The sequence below is a fragment of the Mus musculus genome, chromosome 4 (genome assembly GCF_000001635.26).
Source record: "Mus musculus strain C57BL/6J chromosome 4, GRCm38.p6 C57BL/6J".
NCBI classification, from domain to species: domain Eukaryota; kingdom Metazoa; phylum Chordata; class Mammalia; order Rodentia; family Muridae; genus Mus; species Mus musculus.
This window is the reverse complement of record NC_000070.6, coordinates 121,055,679-121,075,856: the sequence shown is the minus strand read 5'-3', so window position 1 is coordinate 121,075,856 and position 20,178 is coordinate 121,055,679. Positions and strand designations below refer to the sequence as shown.

The window sequence follows — 20,178 nt, the reverse complement described above, 5'->3', positions numbered from 1 at the left end:
GTTTTGCATCACACACAGGACTATTTCTCAGGTCTATGGGAAGGGACAAGATGGCCAACAAAACATATGAAAGCCCTTAATCGACATTCTGAGTAGCAGCTTACAAATGGGTATGAACTTGGCTTGTTCATGTTCATAGCACTGACTACATTGAGAAGCAGGCAGATCCATATAACCTAAAAGCGATCCTGAAGGAAATTGTTTAAAGCGAGATTCCAAAGATCTTAGATGGGGATTTTGAAGCTTTGTCCAAATGCTCACAATTCAGGTACAGGCAGGAGAAGTCCGAGCAGACCAAGTTTAGGAAGAACCAAAGTGGCCTTGTTGGGTGAAAGAAAGAGTCACAACTTGTGAGTTCCTTTTCTTTTAAAAGATTTTTATGGGTTGTTTTATTTTTTAGATTTATTTTTCATTTTATGTATATGAATGTTATGTTCAAATGGATGTCTGTGTACTACATGTGTGCTTAATGCTCTCTCAGAGGTCAGAAGAGGCTGTTGGATCCCTGGATCCATTGGAACTAAAGTTATAGTTGGTTGAGTCACCATGTGGCTGCTGGTAATTGACCCGTTCTCATACCACAATGAAGAACATTTGGAAATTGTAGAAATACATAAAGTAGAAAGTAATATGTACCACAGTTCAGGAACTCTCAGCTTCTCTTGAAAGTTTTGATATGTTGTCTTCCAGTCTTAACAGAGCATTCTCTGATAACAGGTGTCTTCTTTTTTAAAAAGAAAACTGAGAACAGAGACAAAATCCATACTTCTGGGTCCCCATGAACTACATTTCCTTACTTTGGTATTTTTTCTCATAGACTTGGGTTTATGCCATTCTGTTGACATGCACATCTTTTAATAATATGGTAACCTTATATATGTGTGGCATTTTGTATTCTTCACTATACTTTGGTGAGATTTTCTCTTGCTAAATTCCACTATATATAAATATTTTTTTTCTGGCTGCTTAAAATTCCATTCCATAGCTTTGCTGCAGTTTAATCATTTCACACTGTTGGGTACTTTGGCTTATTTTACTATTGCTACACACCAGGGAGCATAAGTGGAGCAGGGTGACAGCCACCCCACTGCTGCTATTGAATTATATTAATACAGCCTTTCAGTGTTAATGCCCTTCCCACTAGTTCCAAAGGACCCCTGGTGTTTTAACTGTTCCCTGCTTTGGACTGTCTTCCATAGGATCTAAGCGTTCCTCCCACAGCAATGCTTACTTTTATGGCTTCTTCAAGAACAAGAGAATAGTTTTGTTTGACACTCTACTAGAAGAGTACTCTGTACCAAACAAAGACAACCAGGAGGAGTCTGGCATGGAAGCCCGCAATGAAGGTGAAGGGGACAGTGAAGAAGTAAAAGCTAAAGTGAAAGTAAGTTCTTTCTTCCTCGGAGCCTTTGACTTATAATAATAATACAAGTTTCCATGCAGTGTGTGGGCCTCACAGAGACCAAGTACAAACACTACAACTCTTAAGGTGCTGCTGTTTGTGAGAAATGTCTACCATTCCCACATGCTAAGCCACCAAACTTTCATAAGATGTACATATTAAAACCGAAAGACCTTAGTTTTTAAAATATTATGTAATAGCTTTTTCTGTGCGAGAGAGAGAGAAAGAGAGAGAGAGAGAGTGTGTGTGTGTGTGTGTGTGTGTACACCATGGTAAAAATGGAAATCAGGACAACTTGTAGTTGATTTTTCTCTACATTGTCAGTCCTGGGGATTATACTCAGCTAGCCAGTACAGGTGACAATTGTGGAGTATCCACCAGGGAAGACTGCTCAGACACAGCTTGAAGCCAATAAAAGTCTTTGTAGCAGCGGGCAACTACTCAGTGTAATCACCATAGCCCCAATATAGCCTTTCTTAGGGTGAACTTTTAAGCACAGAAACCATACCTGAGTTGACATGCTTCAGTTAACAAGAACAGTTAGTGAGAAGTGAAATTACAGAAGCAAAAAAGCAAGGTGAGTACATTTAGAGAATTCCCACAACTGTGGACTTTGATGGATCAGGCCTTTTGTTTTCATTTTTTGGCAAGTGGTGCTGTCTATGTACTAAGTTTTATGGAGTCAGTTGTGTTCAGGTCTGGGGGCCTGTTATCCCTGACCTTTACCCAATGACCCATCTCATTGGCCCATATTACTTTTATGTTTATGATCAAAGAATTTCTGCAGACAAAGTAAGGGATAAACATTTAGCTTTTGTGTAACTGAGGCATACAGTTAATAGGTTTTCCTGGCTTTACTTTGGCAGTAGACAGAGTCAAGACCTGGTCCTGTCATTTAGTCAGTGAGGATCCTTGGGTACATTATGTAATTGAATCGGTTTTATTTGCTTTTATCACTTAAGAAACATATGCTTTCTACTGAACTCTTTTGCTTGGCATTAAAAATATAAAAGTAGTCAGGGGAAGGTGGTGCATACCTTTAATTTAATTGAAGTACCCAGGAGGCAGAAACAAGTGATTCGAGGCTAGCCTGGTCTACGGAGAACATGCCAGGGCTGTCAAAAGTATACAAAAGTAGGGAATGGGAATGTAGCTCTGTTGGTAAAGTGCTTGCCTAGCATGTACAAGACACAAGTTATGATGGATCACACCTCTAATCCAGCACTCAGGAAAGCACTGGGGTTAGAAGAGAAGTCTAACTTTTTTTTAGATTTATTTTATGAATGAGTGCATATGTGTATACCATAGCACATGTCTAGAGATCAGAGAACAATTTTGTGGCACTGATTCTCTACTTCCACCTTTTCTTGAGTTCCAGGGACTAAACTCAAGTCTCCAGGCTTTTGGGCAAAGACCTTTGTAACCCATTGAGTTGTCTCACCAGCCCAAGAAAACTTTCCTGTTTATTCATTTGTTTGTTTGTTTTTAAGACAGGTTCTCTATACATAGCCCTGGGTGCCCAGAAACTCACTGTATAGATGAGGCTGGCCTCAAATTCAGAGATCCACCTGTCTCTGCCTTTAAGTGCTGGTATTAAAGGCCTGTGCCACCACATCCAGCCCCAAGAAAACTTTTCTTAAATTGGACCTGAGAATCTAAAAGCATTGCTGGATGAGGTCAGCTAATGCTGACTAATAAAATTTAAAATATAATATAAATGGATGAGGAGGGGATAGCAAGAAATAATAATAATAGTCTTCAGAAATAACCCCTAGTTATTTATATGTGGGATTGCATATGCCCTTCATCTGTTCCCATGTGAGACAATTATAAATCCCTATTCACTCAGCAGCTACATAGCTCTGGACAAGTGATTTAAGCTTTCTGAACTTCTGATTCCTTCAGGCAAAAGTAAGGCTGGCAGTGTTTTTCAACCTTGGCATTATTGGACTGGATAGTACCTTGTTGTGATGTTTGGCAGCTTCTATGGCTTATCTCCACTTGAAACCAGTGACACTACTTTTTTTTTTAATTTTCTTTTTTTTTTTCAATTTTTTATTAGAATGCTATCCTGAAAGTCCCCTATACCCTCCCCTCGCCCTGCTCCCCTACCCACCCACTCCCATTTCTTGGCCCTGGCGTTCCCCTGTACTGGGGCATATAAAGTTTGCAAGACCAAGGGCCTCTCTTACCAATGATGGCCGACTAGGCCATCTTTTGCTTCATATGCAGCTAGAGACATGAGCTCTGGGGGTACTGTTTAGTTCATATTGTTGTTCCACCTATAGGGTTGCAGACCCCTTCAGCTCCTTGGGTACTTTCTCCAGCTCCTCCATTGGGGGCCCTGTGTTCCATCCAATAGATGACTGTGAGCATCCACTTCTGTGTTTGCCAGGCATTGGCATAGCCTTATATGAGACAGCTATATCAGGGTCCTGTCAGCAAAATCTTGCTGGCATATGCAATAGTGTCTGCGTTTGGTGGCTGATTATGGGATGGATCCCCGAGTGGAGGAATGGATACAGAAAATGTGGTACATTTACTCAATGGAGTACTACTCAGCTATTAAAAACAATGAATTTATGAAATTCTTTTTTTTTTTTTTAATTCTTTTTTTTTTTAAAGGTTCATTTATTTATTATATGTAAGTACACTGTAGCTGTCTTCAGACAATCCAGAAGAGGGAGTCAGATCTTGTTATGGATGGTTGTGAGCCACCATGTGGTTGCTGGGATTTGAACTCTGAACCTTCGGAAGAGCAGTCGGGTGCTCTTACCCACTGAGCCATCTCACCAGCCCTGAATTTATGAAATTCTTAGGCAAATAGATATATCTGGAGGATATCATCCTGAGTGAGGTAACCCAGTCACAAAAAAACTCACTTGATATGCACTCACTGATAAGTGCCCAGAAACTTAGAATACCCAAGATACAATTTGCAAAACACAAAAAAATCAAGAAGAAGGAAGACCAACACGTAGATACTTCATTCCTTCTTAGAATAGGGAACAAAATACCCATGGAAGGAGTTACAGAGAAAAAGTTTGGAGCTGAGACGAAAGGATGGACCATTCAGTGACACTTCTTTTATGCACTCACATATTACAACCAAAACACCTCCAGTTGGTACCAGATGTCCTTGGATGGGAGTGGGGCAGAATCAGAATAGTGCAAGTTCTCTTGTGTCTGGGAAATGGTAATTCCAAGATGCTCGCTGTTCAGAGTTCTGAGCTGAAATTAAAATGCCCATGAAATCTCTTGTGCTTTTTCTTTTAAGCTCTGGAAAATAATAATTGTCATTTGAGTATTTATTTTCATTTTAAAGGGATGATCTGGCAAGGTGCCTGTACCTGTTATGAATATCTAGATGAGACAATTTCTGTGCAAGGATTAAATAATATGGTAAAGGGGTTAGTGCCTCTGATTTTTTTTTAAAATTATTTATTTATTTATTATTTTATGGACATTGATGGTTTGCCTGCATGTATGTCTGTGTAAGGGTGTCAGATATCCTGGAACTGAAGTTACAGACAGTTGTGAGCTGCCATCTGAGTGCTGGGAATTGAAAGAATATCCAGTGCCTTTAACACTGAGCCATCTCTCCAGACCAGCCTAGTGCCTTTGAATTTTTAAAGGACTAATTTATTGTTATGTGTATGAGAGTTGTGTGTGGGTAAGTGCATAGTCCAGAGAAAAGTGTCTGGGTCCTCTGCAGCCAGACTTAGAGGCAATTGTGAGCCACTTGACAGGGATATCGGGAACCAAACCCAAATTCTCTAGAAGAGCAGAAAGCCCTCTTAGTTTGATTGGTTGGTTGGTTGGTTTTGTTTTATCTTATTCATGCGTGTGTGTGTGTGTGTGTGTGTGTGTGTGTGTGTGTGTGTGTGTGTGTTTTGCCTACATGTATGAATGCACCATGTGCATGACTGGTACCTGGAGAGGACAGAAGAGGGAATCAGATATCCTGGAACTGGGGTTATGTAGGATTTTTGAGTCACCATGTGTGTGCTGGGAATCAACCTGGGCCCTCTTTAAGAGCAACAAATGGGTCGGCCCGTGGGTGGGTGGGTGGGTGGGTGGATTGGTTGGCTGAAGACAATATTGAATGACTGGGAAGATGTCCCAGTGGGTAAGAGTTGTTCTACAAACTTGAGGCCCAGAATCTGAATCCCGGGCACCCTTGTAAACAGCCAGGCATGGAGACAGGCAGGTCCTACTGACAGCCAAAACTGAGCTTCTGTGTGAGAGCTTGTCTCAGGGCTAAGATGCACACCTGCATTCACATGCACCACAAGCATGTGAATATGTACACACACACACACACACACACACACACAATGCAGTAGAATGATGTATGTGGCCCATATTGGCGTGGGCCTTGCTATACAGCCTAGTTTGGCTTCAAATTTGGGGCCCTCTGCTTCAAGCTCCTGAGTGTATCATATGCATGAGCTATCCTACCCAGCTTTTTGTTTTGTTGTGTTTTGGTTTTTGGTTTTTTCAAGACAGGGTTTCTCTGTGTAGCCCTGGCTGTCCTGGAACTCACTTTTTAGACCAGGCTGGCCTCAAACTCAGAAATCTGCCTGCCTCCACCTCCCAAGTGCTGGGATTAAAGGCGAGCGCCTAAAATTTATCCCTCCGATGTCCTGCCCTATTTTTGTTGTTGTTATGCTGGGAATTAGAACCATACCCTTGTACACATTAGGCAAGTGTTCAACCATCAGGCTCTCTATGTCCCTACTCCTGAGGCTCTTTTTTTTTTTAAAGATATATATGATGAGTACACTGTAGCTGTCTTCAGACACACCAGAAGAGGGCATCTGATCCCATTACAGATGGTTGTGAGCCACCATGTGGTTGCTGAGAATTGAACTCAAGACCTCTGGAAGAGCAGTCAGTGCTCTTAACCTCTGAGCCATCTCTCCAGCTTCCTGGGGCTCTATTTTTAAATTGCCATTACTGGTATGTTTTTGAGTCCTGAGAAAGGTATAAAGTAGTCAAGCTGTCAGGTGATGGTGGTGCACACCTTTAATCTCAGCACTTCAAAGGCAGAGGCAAGTGGATCTCTGAGTTCGAGGCCAACCTAGTCTTCAGAGTGAGTTCCAGGACAGCCAGAGATAAATAAATAATTTGATTAATTAACTAACTAACTAATGAATACATAGTCAAGTCACAGTTATCTATCTTTGATACAGTCGACTGCTCCTAATACCGTGCTGTGCTTCCTGTCAGCGCATCCAATGGATGTATACATAACTGTTACTTGACCTCATCATGGCCACCATCGGTTTCTATGTCCAGACAAACTTGGAGGATGAGGTTTCTAATGGGTTTAGGATGTGGCTGCCAAGTCGTTTCATATGACTTGTTTAACCCTTACCTTATTGATAAAGATTTATGCTTTTTCCAATTTTTCTTTTACCCAATCTAAGTTCGTCTAGGGAATTAAACTTAGTGAAGCTGGAGCCTGTCTTGTTTATATTTCTGTTGTTGGGACATAACAAAATATCTCACATGGAGTGAATGCTCTGTTAAGCAAAGTTCTATACTAAAGTCTGGTTGTTTGATTAGATGGGTCAAGGCTAAAGATATAAATGAATTAAAGGTTTCTAATCAGTTTTCCTTTTTTCTTTGATTCAGAATAAGAAACAAGGTTGTAAAAATGAGGAGGTACTGGCTGTGCTTGGCCATGAACTGGGACACTGGAAGTTGGGACACACAGTAAAAAATATCATTATTAGTCAGGTAAGTTTGGCATGACAGTTTTGTTTTATTTTGTTTTGCTTTGTTTGAAACAGCGTCTCATGTAGTTGAAACTGGCCTGGTGTTCACTATGTAGCCAAGGATGACCTTGAACTCTTGATCCTTCTGCCTTTACCTTCCACCTGTTATCTTTTTTTGTTTTGTTTTGTTTTGTTTTTGTTTTTTTAAGACATGGTTTTTCCATATAGCTCCTGCTATCCTGGAACTCACTATGTAGACCAGGCTGGCGTCAAACTCAGAAATGTGTCACCACTGCCCTGCTCCACCTGTAATCTTAAGAGCTCAGGAGACCCAGGCAGAAAGATCTCAGGTTGACGGGGCTGACAAACTGGCCTAAGAGTTGAAGGTACTTGCTACCAAGCCTAAGTTCGACCCCAGGACTCACATAATGGAAGGAAGAACCAGCTCCCTTAATCTGTCCTCTGACCCTCTGCTCTTGCACTGTGGCATGAGTTCTTGTGCACACACATAAGCATAAACAAGATAAGTTAAAAAATGTTAGACGCTTTAAATACCTAATAAAAAATGGAAAAAAAAAATTAAATACCTAATAAAAAATGGAAAAAAAAAAATGGATATTAGCCACAAAAAAAAAAAAATGTTAGAAGCTGAAGACTGTTTTGAACTATACAGCAATGCCCAGGCCAGACTGAGCTACATAAAGAGAAAAGCCAAGTAAGTACATAAAGCATGCCAGGCCCAAGCGATTATATAATGATGGGTTAAGACAGACCTCAGGCCAGGAGCGTGTTACAGCCTTGTAATCCATTCAGGAAGCTGAGGCAGGAGGATCACAACTTTGAGGCTAAGCTACCTGGCTTCTCTTTGTGGCTCCCTGAGTGATCTGAGGCAATTCCTTAATTTCTCTCTGCCTCCATTTCTTCATTGAATAATACAGCATAGTGCTGGTTAAGACAGATGTGGATAGTCCTGCCAGAGTTTGGGATGTCCCGGGAGCAAGGTGAGTACATGTTAGTGTTCACCGCTGTTACCATCGTCGCTCTTACTCCCATAGCTGCTCAGATATGTGAGTGTGAAAACCAAAGGAACAGAAAGAACTAGGCAAGTTGTACATTAAAATGCTTTTTAAACTTGGTGAGATTGTTCAGCATACAAAGGCACTTGCCACCAAGTCTGACAATATTAGATTGATTCCTGGGGCCCACCTTTTAGAAGGCAAGAACTAACTCCTGCAGGCTGTCCTTCTGACCTCCACATGCTTGCCATGACATACACACTGCTGCAAAGACACGTACACATGCAACAAAAATAAGCAAATCATAAGTGTAAAAAAATAGACATTTTAACTCACTTTGTAGACCAGACTAGCCTCAAACTCAGAGGTCTTATTGGCCTTTGCCTCTTGAGTGCTGGGATTAAAGATGTGTGCCACCACTGCATGGTTTCTATATATTTTGATCTACTTTTTAAAGGTTTTAAAAGACTCGTTTGTAAAATAAATTTTTTTTGTTTTTTTTGTTTTTGTTGTTTTTTTTTTTTGTTTGTTTGTTTGTTTTTTGTTTTTTCAAGACAGGGTTTCTCTGTATAGTCCTGGCTGTCTTGGAGCTCACTTTGTAGACCAGGCTGGCCTCCAACTCAGAAATCCGCCTGCCTCTGCCTCCGGTGTGCTGGAATTAAAGGCGTGCGCCACCACGCCCGGCTTAAAATAAAATTTTTAAGAGCATTTTGTTGTGATTATTTTTCAAGTGTAGATATGTATGTCTGTATATGGATATGTGTACTTGAGGGCAGGTGCCCACAGAAGCCCAGAAGCTTAGGATCCCCTGGAGCTGGACTTAAAGATGGTTCTAAGCCACATGATGTTGGTGCTGGAAACCAAACCCAAATTCTTTGCAAGAGCAGCCAGTGCTTTTACCTGCTGAGCTCTCTCCCCAGCACTAAAATCTTCTTCCATGGCAGGCATTTCGGCACTTCAGCTGGTGCTAGCATAACATGTTATTATATGTGTTATAAATAAAATTTTAAGATTAAAAATGTGAAGCCAGGCAGTGGTGGCACACGCCTGTAATCCCAGCACTCCGGAGGCAGAGGCAGGTGGATTTCTGAGTTCAAGGCCAGCCTGGTCTACAGAGTGAGTTCCAGGACAACCGGGGCTACACAGAGAAACCCTGTCTCAAAAAAAAAAAAAAAAAAAGAAGATTAAAAGTATATGCTTTGAATGCCTCCTACCAGAGGCAGAAGGATTGTGATTGTGAAGCCAGCATGGGCTACCTAGCAAGACCCACTTAACCTTAGTTATGGTTTCTATTGCAGTGATAAAATGCCATGACCAAAGCAACTTGGGAAGTTGTGTTTCTCTCATATATATATCTGCCTGCAATGGTTCTCAGCCTGTGGATCTTGACACCTTTGGGGGTCCCATATCAGATATCTTGCACATCAGATATTTACATTACAACTTATAACAGTAGCAAAATTATAGTTATGAAATAGCAACAAAATAATTTTACTGTTGGGGATCACCACAACATGAGGAAGTAAATATATTAAAGGGTTGCAATATTAAGTTGAGAACCTCTAATGCATAAAGGAACATTGCTTATTGCCTTGCTCCTCATGGCTTGCTTAGCCTGCTTTCTTGTACAATCTAGGACCACCTGCCCAGGGGTGGCAACATCCATAGTGAGCTGGGCCCTCCCACATCAATCAAGAAAATGCACTACAGGTTTGCTTAGCATCCTGGTAACATACAGTGTTGTGCCCTCTTTTCTAGATGAATTCTTTCCTGTGTTTTTTCTTGTTTGCTGTATTAATTGGTCGAAGGGAACTTTTTGCCGCCTTTGGTTTTTATGACAGCCAACCCACTCTGATCGGACTCTTGATCATCTTTCAGTTTATTTTCTCACCTTACAATGAGGTAATGTATGCTTTTTAAAACTACCATATAATATAGTTTTTGCCTGTTTCAAATCTAGACTCTTTGGGGTAGTGTAAAAAAATAAATAAAGTTCTATAATCTTCTAGTTCCTCACTGACAGATTGGACAGTATAAAAGTAGCCGGGAAACCTGAGAGGAAGTAACTGAAGTAACTGAGTGCTCATAACACTGTCAGGAGATAAATGAGAGAGGTGGCGCCTAGCAACCAAAACCTTGTTGTGTACCTCAGAGCTGCAGGAGCTGGAGTCCAGCCATGTGATCACCAGTGTAGGTGTGAGAAATCTGTGTGTGAGAGGACAAGACAAATTATAACTGAATAGGTGACAGCTAGCCTGGAAAGAGCTGTGTGACAGTGTTCCTCTGACTGTTCACAGCAACTCTAAAGTTCCTTCCAGGACCCACTAAGCCAAAAGTGGGTATTTCACTAGTGAGCTTAGAAGCTAATCAGGAGCAGATCGTGCACGTGTGATAAGACATGTTGATGAGACTGTATTTCAGAGCAGAATCTCTTGGCATTTGCTAAGGCTTCCAGATGAAACCAAGAAATAATATTGGTGATCTTGAGGAACCTCCATTCATCCTTGAGACAAGTTCTAAAGACTTGGCTCTCAACCTTCCTAACGCTGCGACCCTTTAATACAGTTCCTTTATGTTGTGACATCCAACCATAAAATTGTTCTTGTTGCTACTTTGTGACTGTAAGTTTGCTACTGTTATGAGTTATAAATACATGATATGCAGAATATCTGATATGAGACTTCTGTGAAATGGTTGTTTGACCCCAAAAAGATTTGACCCCCAAAAGATCCACAGGTTGAGAACCGCTGCTCTAGAGTAAAAGTTATAAGGGAACTAGCTGTAAAGTGATGTCCACAGTGTTGCAGTAAATCTCCTCCCAAATATGCCCGAGCAATGAAAACAGGACTCAGTTAATATGGTTACATGCTGTGGGCCTAGATTGGGCAGATACACTACCATCTTCCACATCAATGAGACCCCTTAGAACTTGCGGTTCCTCCAGGCTATGTGCTTCTGTTCTGCTTTTCTTCTTCCTCCTCCTCTGCGTCTTCTCCCTCTTCCATTTTCTCCTTCTTTCACTTTCTGCTCCACCTTCCCTTTTTTCAGCCCAATCATCAGCTCTCCTTTATTTTACAAATTAAGGTTTATAGGAAGCAGGGTTACAGGAAATCACCTGAGTGTTGACCCAGTCCTTATTCACGGCCACTCACAGGAGGACAGAGTTAACAGCAAAGATCATTAGCCCCAGGGCTGTCCACAACACCGCAGAACTAAATGTAACAGTATTTATTAGTCTATATTATAGACATTAAATTATTGGTTTTTTGGTTTTAAGATTTTTATTATTTTAAACTACGTGTATGATGTTTGTGTATGGTATGTGCATGTGAATGCAGGTGCCAGCAGAGGCCAGAGTTAGTGAATTCTCCTAAAGTTGTAGGTATAGGCAGCTGTGAGCCACCTGACATGGCTGCTGGGAATCCAGCCTGCGTCCCCTGGCAGAGCAGCACGTACTGTTAACTGCTGAGCTAGCTCTCCAGCCCCTAAAAATACACTTTTTAATTTTTGAGGAATGTATAAAATGCATTATGTAGTTTACTGCTTAAACATGGTTCAGAGCCAGGTGGTGATGGTGTACCCTTTAATCCCAGTGCTTGGGAGGCAGAGGCAAGTGGATCTCTGCGTTTGAGGCCAGCCTGGTTTAGAGTGAGTTCCAGGACAGCCAGAGCCACATAGAGAAACCCTGTCTCGAAAAATATCAGCAGCAGCAACAATTAAAAAAAATGGTACAGAATGCTTTTGTTATATCTCAGCTTCGGTAAAGTCACTGCACATACATAGTCATAAATAATCCTCGAGCACCCTGCATTTTAATAGTTTTATTTATTTAACTAATATTTTCTTACCCCTTTGGGCTAATAATATCACTGTGCTTCCCCATTAGTCCATGTTTAGTTTTCTTTAACTGGCCGCCCAGCGTACAGGGGAGCTCCAGCTGAAGTAGAGGAGAGCCGCAGAAGCAGGGAGGAGGGCTGAGGGCTGGGAGGACAATGCCGCAGAAGCAGGGAGGAGGGCTGAGGGCTTGCTGTCTGCTTGGGCCACTCAGAGGATTTTTTTTTTGTTTTGTCTCCTCACTCAGTAGTTGAATTCACTTCACAAATGCTGAGATAAACGTAGTATTAGAGTGGTTTGGAATGTGATTAGTCCACAGATGTACTAACAGCTGATTTTTAAGCTTTGAGTTGCCTAGGAGATCTATTTCAGAGGTGCTACTTATTTTAGCCTGGATGTCTTGTAAGCAGTGTCAGAGTTTAAGGGGCCTAAAAGGAGAGATGCTGTCCTGGGATTGCCCTTTCAAAACAACTGGAGGGCTAGCTCAGTGTTTCAGAGTCAGTGCTGCTCTTCCTAGAACTCATGTCAGGCACTGCCTGTGACTCCAGCTCTGGATCCAATGGATCTGCCATCTGCAGACACCTATAGTCAAGTAACCCATGCCCACGCTGCATGCATACACATAATTAGGATAAATTCTTAAAAATGATTGGAAACTTACAATAGAACAGATGGTTAGTCATTTAGTGTATTTATGTATTAGAGCAAAAATCAAAGGCTGGTTGACTGGGTACTTACAGGAGGTGAAGGACAAGAATAAGGGATTGTATGTTTGTTTGGGGGGCTTGTTTTTTATAGTTCTAAAAACTGAACCTAGGTCCTCACATGTGCTGAGGGAACATTGAGATAAGGTTATTAGAGCCAGTGAATGAAGGCTAGGGTAGGGGTTGCCTTTCTCCCCTTCCCTTCTTTCCTTCCGTGAGATAGGGTCTCACTGTCTTGTAATAAGGCTGGCCTCCGACTCCTGCCTCACCCTCCCAGTAGCTGGAGTGACAGGTACAGTCCACCTCATGTGGCTCAGATAGCCAAATCAAAATGTACATTCAAGATTTGAAAGAAATTTCATGCAGAATTGGATGGTAACAGAGACTCACAAACTTTATTAGGAAACTAGTATTTGTTAGTGGCAGAGAGAGACAGACAGTGAGCTCTGTGCATAAGAATGCTTACCCATGTGTGTGCCTGTGGAGATCAGAAGTTAACATTGGATGCCTTCCTCTGTTGCTCTCCAAGGGCAGACATTCACACCAGGAATCTTCCTATGTCACTGAACCTGGCTGCCCAGCATGCCCCTGAGAACTACCCCATCTCCCCACTCCTTAGCACTGGGGCTTCTGACACACATTTAGCCACCAATTCAAATTTGGGTTCTCAGGCTCTCGCAGTAAGTACTTTACCCACACAGCCATCTCCCCAGTCCCCAAAAGCAAAAGCAAAAAAGAACATTTTTGACAGGTTTTTTTTTTTCTTTCAGTTTTTTAGGACAAGGTTTCTCTATGTAGTCTTGGGGCTGTCCTAGAACTTGCTCTGTAGACGGGGCTGCCTCAAACTCAGAAATCCACTTGCCTCTGCCCCCCTAGTGCTGATACAAAAACTTCTTAATCCCCCAGAATGTATATTTTTCCCGGGAAAAGTTTCCCTCTCATAATGGTCTTTAGAAATTATGAACTGACTCTGAGATGTTGTAGGAGCCACTTGGAGAACAGTCAGTTCTGATGTGGGAGGCTGAAGTAGGAGGATCACGGGTGTGAGGCCAGCTATGTAGGAAGACCATGGCCGTAACAAAACCAAACTTGAAACTATTATCAGAGGCTTTGTCATAGTTTTTAGAATAGCTCAGAGAAGACTTATTAAAGATAGATAGGTGATCAAGAATATTAAGAGTGATTCTGTGGGCTGGAAAGATGGCTCAGTGGTAAAGAGCACTCACTGGCCTTGCAGAGGACCTGGGTTCAGTTCCCAGCATCTACATAATGACTCAACCATCTATAATATAACTCCAAGTCAAAGGGATCATAAAGCCCACTTCTGACCTCTTTGGACACCAGGCAAAATACAAATACAAAATAAATAAATATTTGAAAAAGAACTCCAGATGAGGTAGTGGATTCCTATGATCCTAGCTAGCACTTGGGATTGGGGGCCAAAGGATGGGGAGTTTGAGGCCGGCCTGGGTTGTATGAAACCCAGTCTTAGAAAAACAGACAAGGGGGCTGGTGAGATGGCTCAGTGGGTAAGAGCACCCGACTGCTCTTCCGAAGGTCCAGAGTTCAAATCCCAGCAACCACATGGTGGCTCACAACCATCCGTAACAAGATCTGACTCCCTCTTCTGGTGTGTCTGAAGACAGCTACAGTGTACTTACATAAAATAATAAATAAATCTTTAAAAAAAAAAAAAAAACTAAAAAAAAAAAAAAGAAAAACAGACAAAGCATATCAGAGACCGAACGTGAGCACAGGTCTGACTGTGAGATGGTGGTGTGCACTGGCTTCAGAGTCACCCTTGTTCAGCACTAACCTCCAGCCTTGTGGCCTCTGGAAAACTGTCCAGTCCTTTGAGCGCCTCCCTCCTGACCTGTACGGCAGAATAGAGAGGTCATGAAGACTTACATGATAACAAAGGCACCAGGTAACTAAAACCTTTGATTTCCTTCTGCAGGTTCTGTCTTTCTGCCTAACAGTCCTGAGCCGCAGATTTGAATTTCAAGCTGATGCGTTTGCCAAGAAACTTGGGAAGGCTAAAGACTTATATTCTGCTTTGATCAAGCTGAACAAAGATAACCTGGGATTCCCGGTTTCTGACTGGTTGTTTTCAACATGGCACTATTCACACCCTCCGCTTCTAGAGAGGCTTCAGGCTCTGAAAAATGCAAAACAAGACTGAGCCACTCAGGCCCCATGACTGGATGCTCTTCCGGTTATTCTGTCCTGGCAGCATGTTCCGGCTCTTGATGTTTTTAATTTTTTTAAGAAAAATGATTACGTACATAAAAGTCCAGATTTAAATACATTTACTATCTCATTTCAAAAATGATTTTAATAATCCATTTCTTAAAACACTGGATAAAATTTTGAGGCTTAATATTTTTAAAGCATAGTTTTATCTAGTATCTTATTTATCATCAATTTGTAAAATGGTTTAAGGAAATGCACAACTTGTTTTATTTCTGCACTATGTGGAATCTGCATAGAGGGTTTTAGGTCATAAGTTCAAAGGTGGAAGCATCACCTCCAAGCACTTTTTGCAAAGCAGAAACAGAGTGGTCCCAAACCACTGCGCTGTACCTACATGGAATTTGTTTTTACCTACGTGTTGTTATAATTTAGCCCAGCCAATCAGTGTTTTAAATAAGGAAGAAAAGTAAAAATTAGTAAGGCTAATGCTACTGAAATGAGTTGTTAGGCATGCTATACTGTCATAGTTACAAAGCATTCTGTTCTCTTTCTTGCCACACCAATCAGGAATTCCCTCCCTCCTTCCTCTCTCCTTTCCTTTTTTTTCCCTAACATAAGATCTCACTCTAGTCCTTGCTGGCCCCAAATTCATTCTTTAGCACAAGGTGGCCTAGAACCTGTATCAGGCCTCCTGCCTCAGTCTTCCTAATGTTGGGATTGCAGTTGTGAGCTGCCACATATCGCTTAGGAATTGTTAATAGTGCTTGAAATTAGAAACCTTTTAAATCATTGACTTTGGGTTTGCTTTTAAGAAGGTCTTAATTTTAAACCAGGCTTGGTAGCACTTACATTTAATCTCAGCAACTGAGGCAGAGGCAGATGGACCTGTGAGCTAAGGCCAAGCCTGGTCGACATAGCAAGTTCCAGGCCAGTCAAACTGGGGTCTTAAAGGTGGTAGAGTAAAAGTCCATCTCGGTTTTTATTTACCCTCCCTTCCATCGATCTTATTATAAGTAAACTAGCCTTTTCTCATTCATTTTTTCCCAGTAAATAATAGTATATCCTTTAACTCAGCTGAAATTGCCATATTGTATACATCTCCCAATGTTAATTATGGCAGAATATAAAAAAAAAGAGGGGATAACATTTGAAAAGACATAAAGGTGAAATATTCATGATTCTCTTATTACAGGAAAATATAGTTTTCTATCTTTTTTCAAGGACAGAAGTCTCTACTTTTATTTTTGTAATTTTTTATTCACAAATCATAAGTAGACCAGATTCCATTTTTTAAAAATTATAATTCTTGGTAGGCAGGCAGATGTTGACTTGCAGAGAAAGCGCCATAAAAGATTTCCAGTGGGAAAAGGTATGTGCTTGACTGCTTCAAATGTCTGTCCACGTCCTAAGTGAGAGTCCTGCTGCGCCTGCCACGCCCAGTCACTGGTAGCGAGTGCCTCCTGGGCATTCAGTCCACAGTGTAATCGACTCTACACTATGGCATCTGCACTCTGCTGACAAGTGACAAGGCATCTGCGATGCCTTCACATGGACCATAGTAGCGTCAGCTCACACTCAGCACTGCATTGTTTATTTCCTACAGCTACGCAGAGCAGCCCACGGTTTCTCTCCAGCACCCTTTCCTGTGACTTCATGCTCAGATAACTGCCTTTCCTTCCTTCTGTGCCTTTAAAAACATATTTCAGTTCTGCACAAGTGAGACATTAAAAATTGCCAATGCAGATTTACGTCCTGGTGTTGGGTTTGATGTGATTTGTGCGTCATACATTTCCCAGATGTGTTGATCACCTACAGAAACAGTGCCGTCTATGGACCTGTGAACGAACGGCCCTGAGTTTGGATGGGGTCAGCACCAGCACCAGCACCACTCATGGCTGCCTCCTGCCTCTCCAACATGTGCATCACCAGTTCTTGCTGATGTTCCCTCAGAAGCAACATTTGGAATTATTCTTTCTCCATTGCTGCAACCTCAAATTGTCTGGGGCTTGCTTTTTATTGTTCGGGCTGCCCTCTGGCTCCTCTGTCATCCACATCAACTGGGAGATACCCCTGTGGATTCTGAAGCCCACAAAACCAGGATTGCCTATACCAGTGAGCAGATAACTGCTCTGTTGGAGTCGGAGCTCACCTCTGATCCTCAATTTCTAGTAACAGTAAGTAAGGTACAGTAGTCCCTACTCCCAGTAGTTTTTCTCTCTGGCTGTTGGCAGAAATACTAATAACCTTTGTCAAGTTGCTGGAGAGAAACTTCCTCATAAGATATGATCTTGTGTATCCCAGGCTGGCCTCAAACCTACTGGGTAGTTGAGGATAACCTTTATCTTCCTGTCTCCACCTCGTGAGTGCTGGAATTACAGGCCAGCATGTGCCACCACATTTATGTGATGCTTGGCACTGAAACCAGAGCCTTGCTCATGCTAAACAAGCACTCTTATAAACTGAGCCACAGTGAAAACCCTACATACAATATATTTTCAGAACTGTTGTGTGAATTACTGTTACTCTCCCACTATTCCTAATTTAGAAGATATATATATCTTATAAGATGCCCTCTGATATATATATATATCCCAGTGACAGTACAGTAGGTATCAGAAGGCATCTTAGGGAAGGGAACTATAGGAATAAAGGCTTTGAAACAAGTGAGCAGCACCAGATTGCTAGAGGGTGGGAATGGTAAGTGCTAGAGGGATTGGGAGATGAAGCAGAAAGGACAGGCTTTACTGGGCCTTATGTGCCACTATGAGATTTCAGGCCTTGGGGACTGAGACGTGGCTCAACTAGAGGACTTGCCTAGGGACTTGCCTAGGGTGCACAAGGTCCACGGTTTGACCCTCGATACCTTGAGGATGGGGAGATTTAGACTTTCACTTGGTGTGGTAGGGCCATTAAGGCTTAGGGCATGATGTGGCTTAGTTTTACAGGATTGCCCTTACTTCTGGGTTAGAAGTAGGTGGGTGGTGGGATCTTCTCACCCTTGTGGCAAGAAATCTTGGTGCTCCCTGGAGTGATAATTGGAGAGGCACTGCAAGGTATGACCTGGAGGATCCATGCTGAATCTCTGGGCAGCTGAACTACCTAGCTGTAAATGTCCTTTCTATAAATGTCTCTCTCTCTCTCTCTCTCTCTCTCTCTCTCTCTCTCTCTCTCTCTCTCTCTCTCTCTCCCCTCCCCCTCCTTCTCTCCTCCTCTCCATCCCCCCTGCCTCTCTCTTACGGTGTATTTTACTGGGAACCATATCCAGGGCCTTACTCAAACTAGGCAAGTGCTCTATTGCAATATTCTCATGTCATTTTGGCTGCTCAAGATTCAGTCATGGAGGGGGCAGCGTCCTGCTCATGGTGCAGAGAACCACTAGGACTCTTGAGCCATCAGAACACACAGTCATACGGAGGTTGAAATCAAGTCTCTTCCTTCCTAGTTTGATAATTAGCAGTCTTGTTTCTTTGTGTCCTGAACATATTTTTTTTTTTACTTGTTTAACAAATACTGAGTACCTACTGTGTAGCAGGCAGTGCTGAGAAACAGCAGTGAAGGAGAGAGGCCAAGTCCCTTCCTTTGTGGAGTTGATATTCTGATGTATTGGGTCAAACAGAAACACAAAGGAGATACAGAAAGGGGGGTCTGACATGTCAGGAAGGAAGCAAGGTGCTGGAGTGAGCACAGTTGGTAGAGTACAAGCAGCAGGCACAGCATGTGTGTAGCACAGCATGCTGGGACAGCCCAGGGAGTACCATAGCTGGGGTAGGATGGACTGGGGCCAGACGACCAGATTGCATTCAGAGAAGTGTATGGGAGACTCAGAGATAACATTGACGTGATTAGAGTAAAACCCACCCACCAGGAAACTGGAAAAGGCAGAGACCACTGGACCCTAGGAGTAACCCCCTTTCAAATGCCTTGCTCAGAGATGAGGTGTGACAAGGTGTGACTGGTGAACCATCAGCTTCTCTTGTCGTTGAAGCCATCCAGTGTGTCCTGTCACTCTAAGCCATAGAGAGGACCAGGAAAGGGCTCCTAAGCCAGCACATGAAGAGACATCAAGTAGGAGTCAGGCTCTCTCAGCCCAAGGTTCCAGGCACCAGACCAAATATGGGGTCCAGTGTCTAAGAGAGAGCCACTGCTGCCACCATGCCCTGTGGATACCCGAGCACATGCTCGGGGCCAGGGAGGCTCTCTTCCATCCCTTCACTAGGCCCTGAATCCTGAATCCTGAATCCTCTGTATTCCAAGGACTCTTTGACAGCCACACACTGGGGGCCCTCTGTGGACGCTGGGGTGTCATAACAGGATTGGCCAAAGCACTAAAGTACTATACCTAATATGTCTGGCTGACCCTGGCTTGTTAAATCCCTGATGGTAAATGTGTGTTGAGAGAAGAGGGAGGGTGAGGATGCTGAGCTTTGGGCTGCAGTGCTGTGTGCCTCCAGGAGGGGGCAGGATGCCGAGCACTTTATTTGGGGGCAACACATGCCCAGATCTATACCCAAGTAACAACAAAATTAGCCATTATGCTGGCTAGTTTTATATCAACTTGACACAAGCTAGAGTCGTAAGAGAGGAGGGAGCCTCAATTGAGAAAATGTTTCCATAGTAAGCAAGCCTTGTAAAGCATTTTCTTAATTCATGATTGATATAGGGAGGCCCAGCCCATTAAGGAAACAGGCTGAGCTAGCATGGGGCAACTTGCAAGCCGGTGAGCAACACTCTTCCATGACCTCTGCATCAGCTCCTGTCCCCAGGTTCCTACTCCGTTGATTCCTGTCCTGATTTATCTTGATGATGAGCTCCAATGTGGAAGCTTAAGCCAAACAAACCTTTGCTTCCCAGAATGCTTTGGTCATGGTTGTTTCATCACAGCAGTACTAACCCTGACTCGGATTATCATCTAATTTCAAAAGCTCCTGGCTGGCCAATAGAATAGTGGGCCAGGTTATACAAACCAGATCTGAGTCCCTTAGGGTTTCATGCCCCACCCCCACCCCGAGGAGCCCCTGGAAGGCAACAGCCCCTGCTTCCAATCTTCCACTGCACGCTGCTGTCGCAGAAATAACCCACAGGCTGCTGAGACAGTCCGGGGATTGGAGTGTGTAGAGCTGGGGGTGTGGCTTAGTTGGTAAAGAACTTGCCTAATATGCAATGCATGAAGCACTGGGTTTGGCCTCCAGTGGCACGAAAAGGGTGTGGTGATACACAGCTGTAATAGCTGCAAAAGGCAGAGATTCAGAAGTTCAAGGCCATCCTCAGCTATATAGCAAGTTCAGGGCCAGTCTAAAACCATGAGA

The 20,178-nt window shown here is 42.8% G+C and overlaps 1 protein-coding gene across 2 annotated transcripts in view; it reads left to right on the top strand.

The window, feature by feature from the left end:
• Zmpste24 (zinc metallopeptidase, STE24) overlaps positions 1-16,620 on the top strand; it is a 39,013-nt gene extending 22,393 nt beyond the window's left edge. For both annotated transcript variants that reach the window (XM_006503019.1, NM_172700.3), the window contains 4 exons: positions 1,200-1,384; positions 7,043-7,147; positions 9,900-10,043; positions 14,637-16,620. In XM_006503019.1, the coding sequence (XP_006503082.1) occupies positions 1,200-1,384; positions 7,043-7,147; positions 9,900-10,043; positions 14,637-14,861 (659 nt within the window). In that variant the 3' untranslated portion in view covers positions 14,862-16,620. The remainder of the gene's footprint in view (positions 1-1,199; positions 1,385-7,042; positions 7,148-9,899; positions 10,044-14,636) is intronic.
• Positions 16,621-20,178: the final 3,558 nt, after the last annotated feature.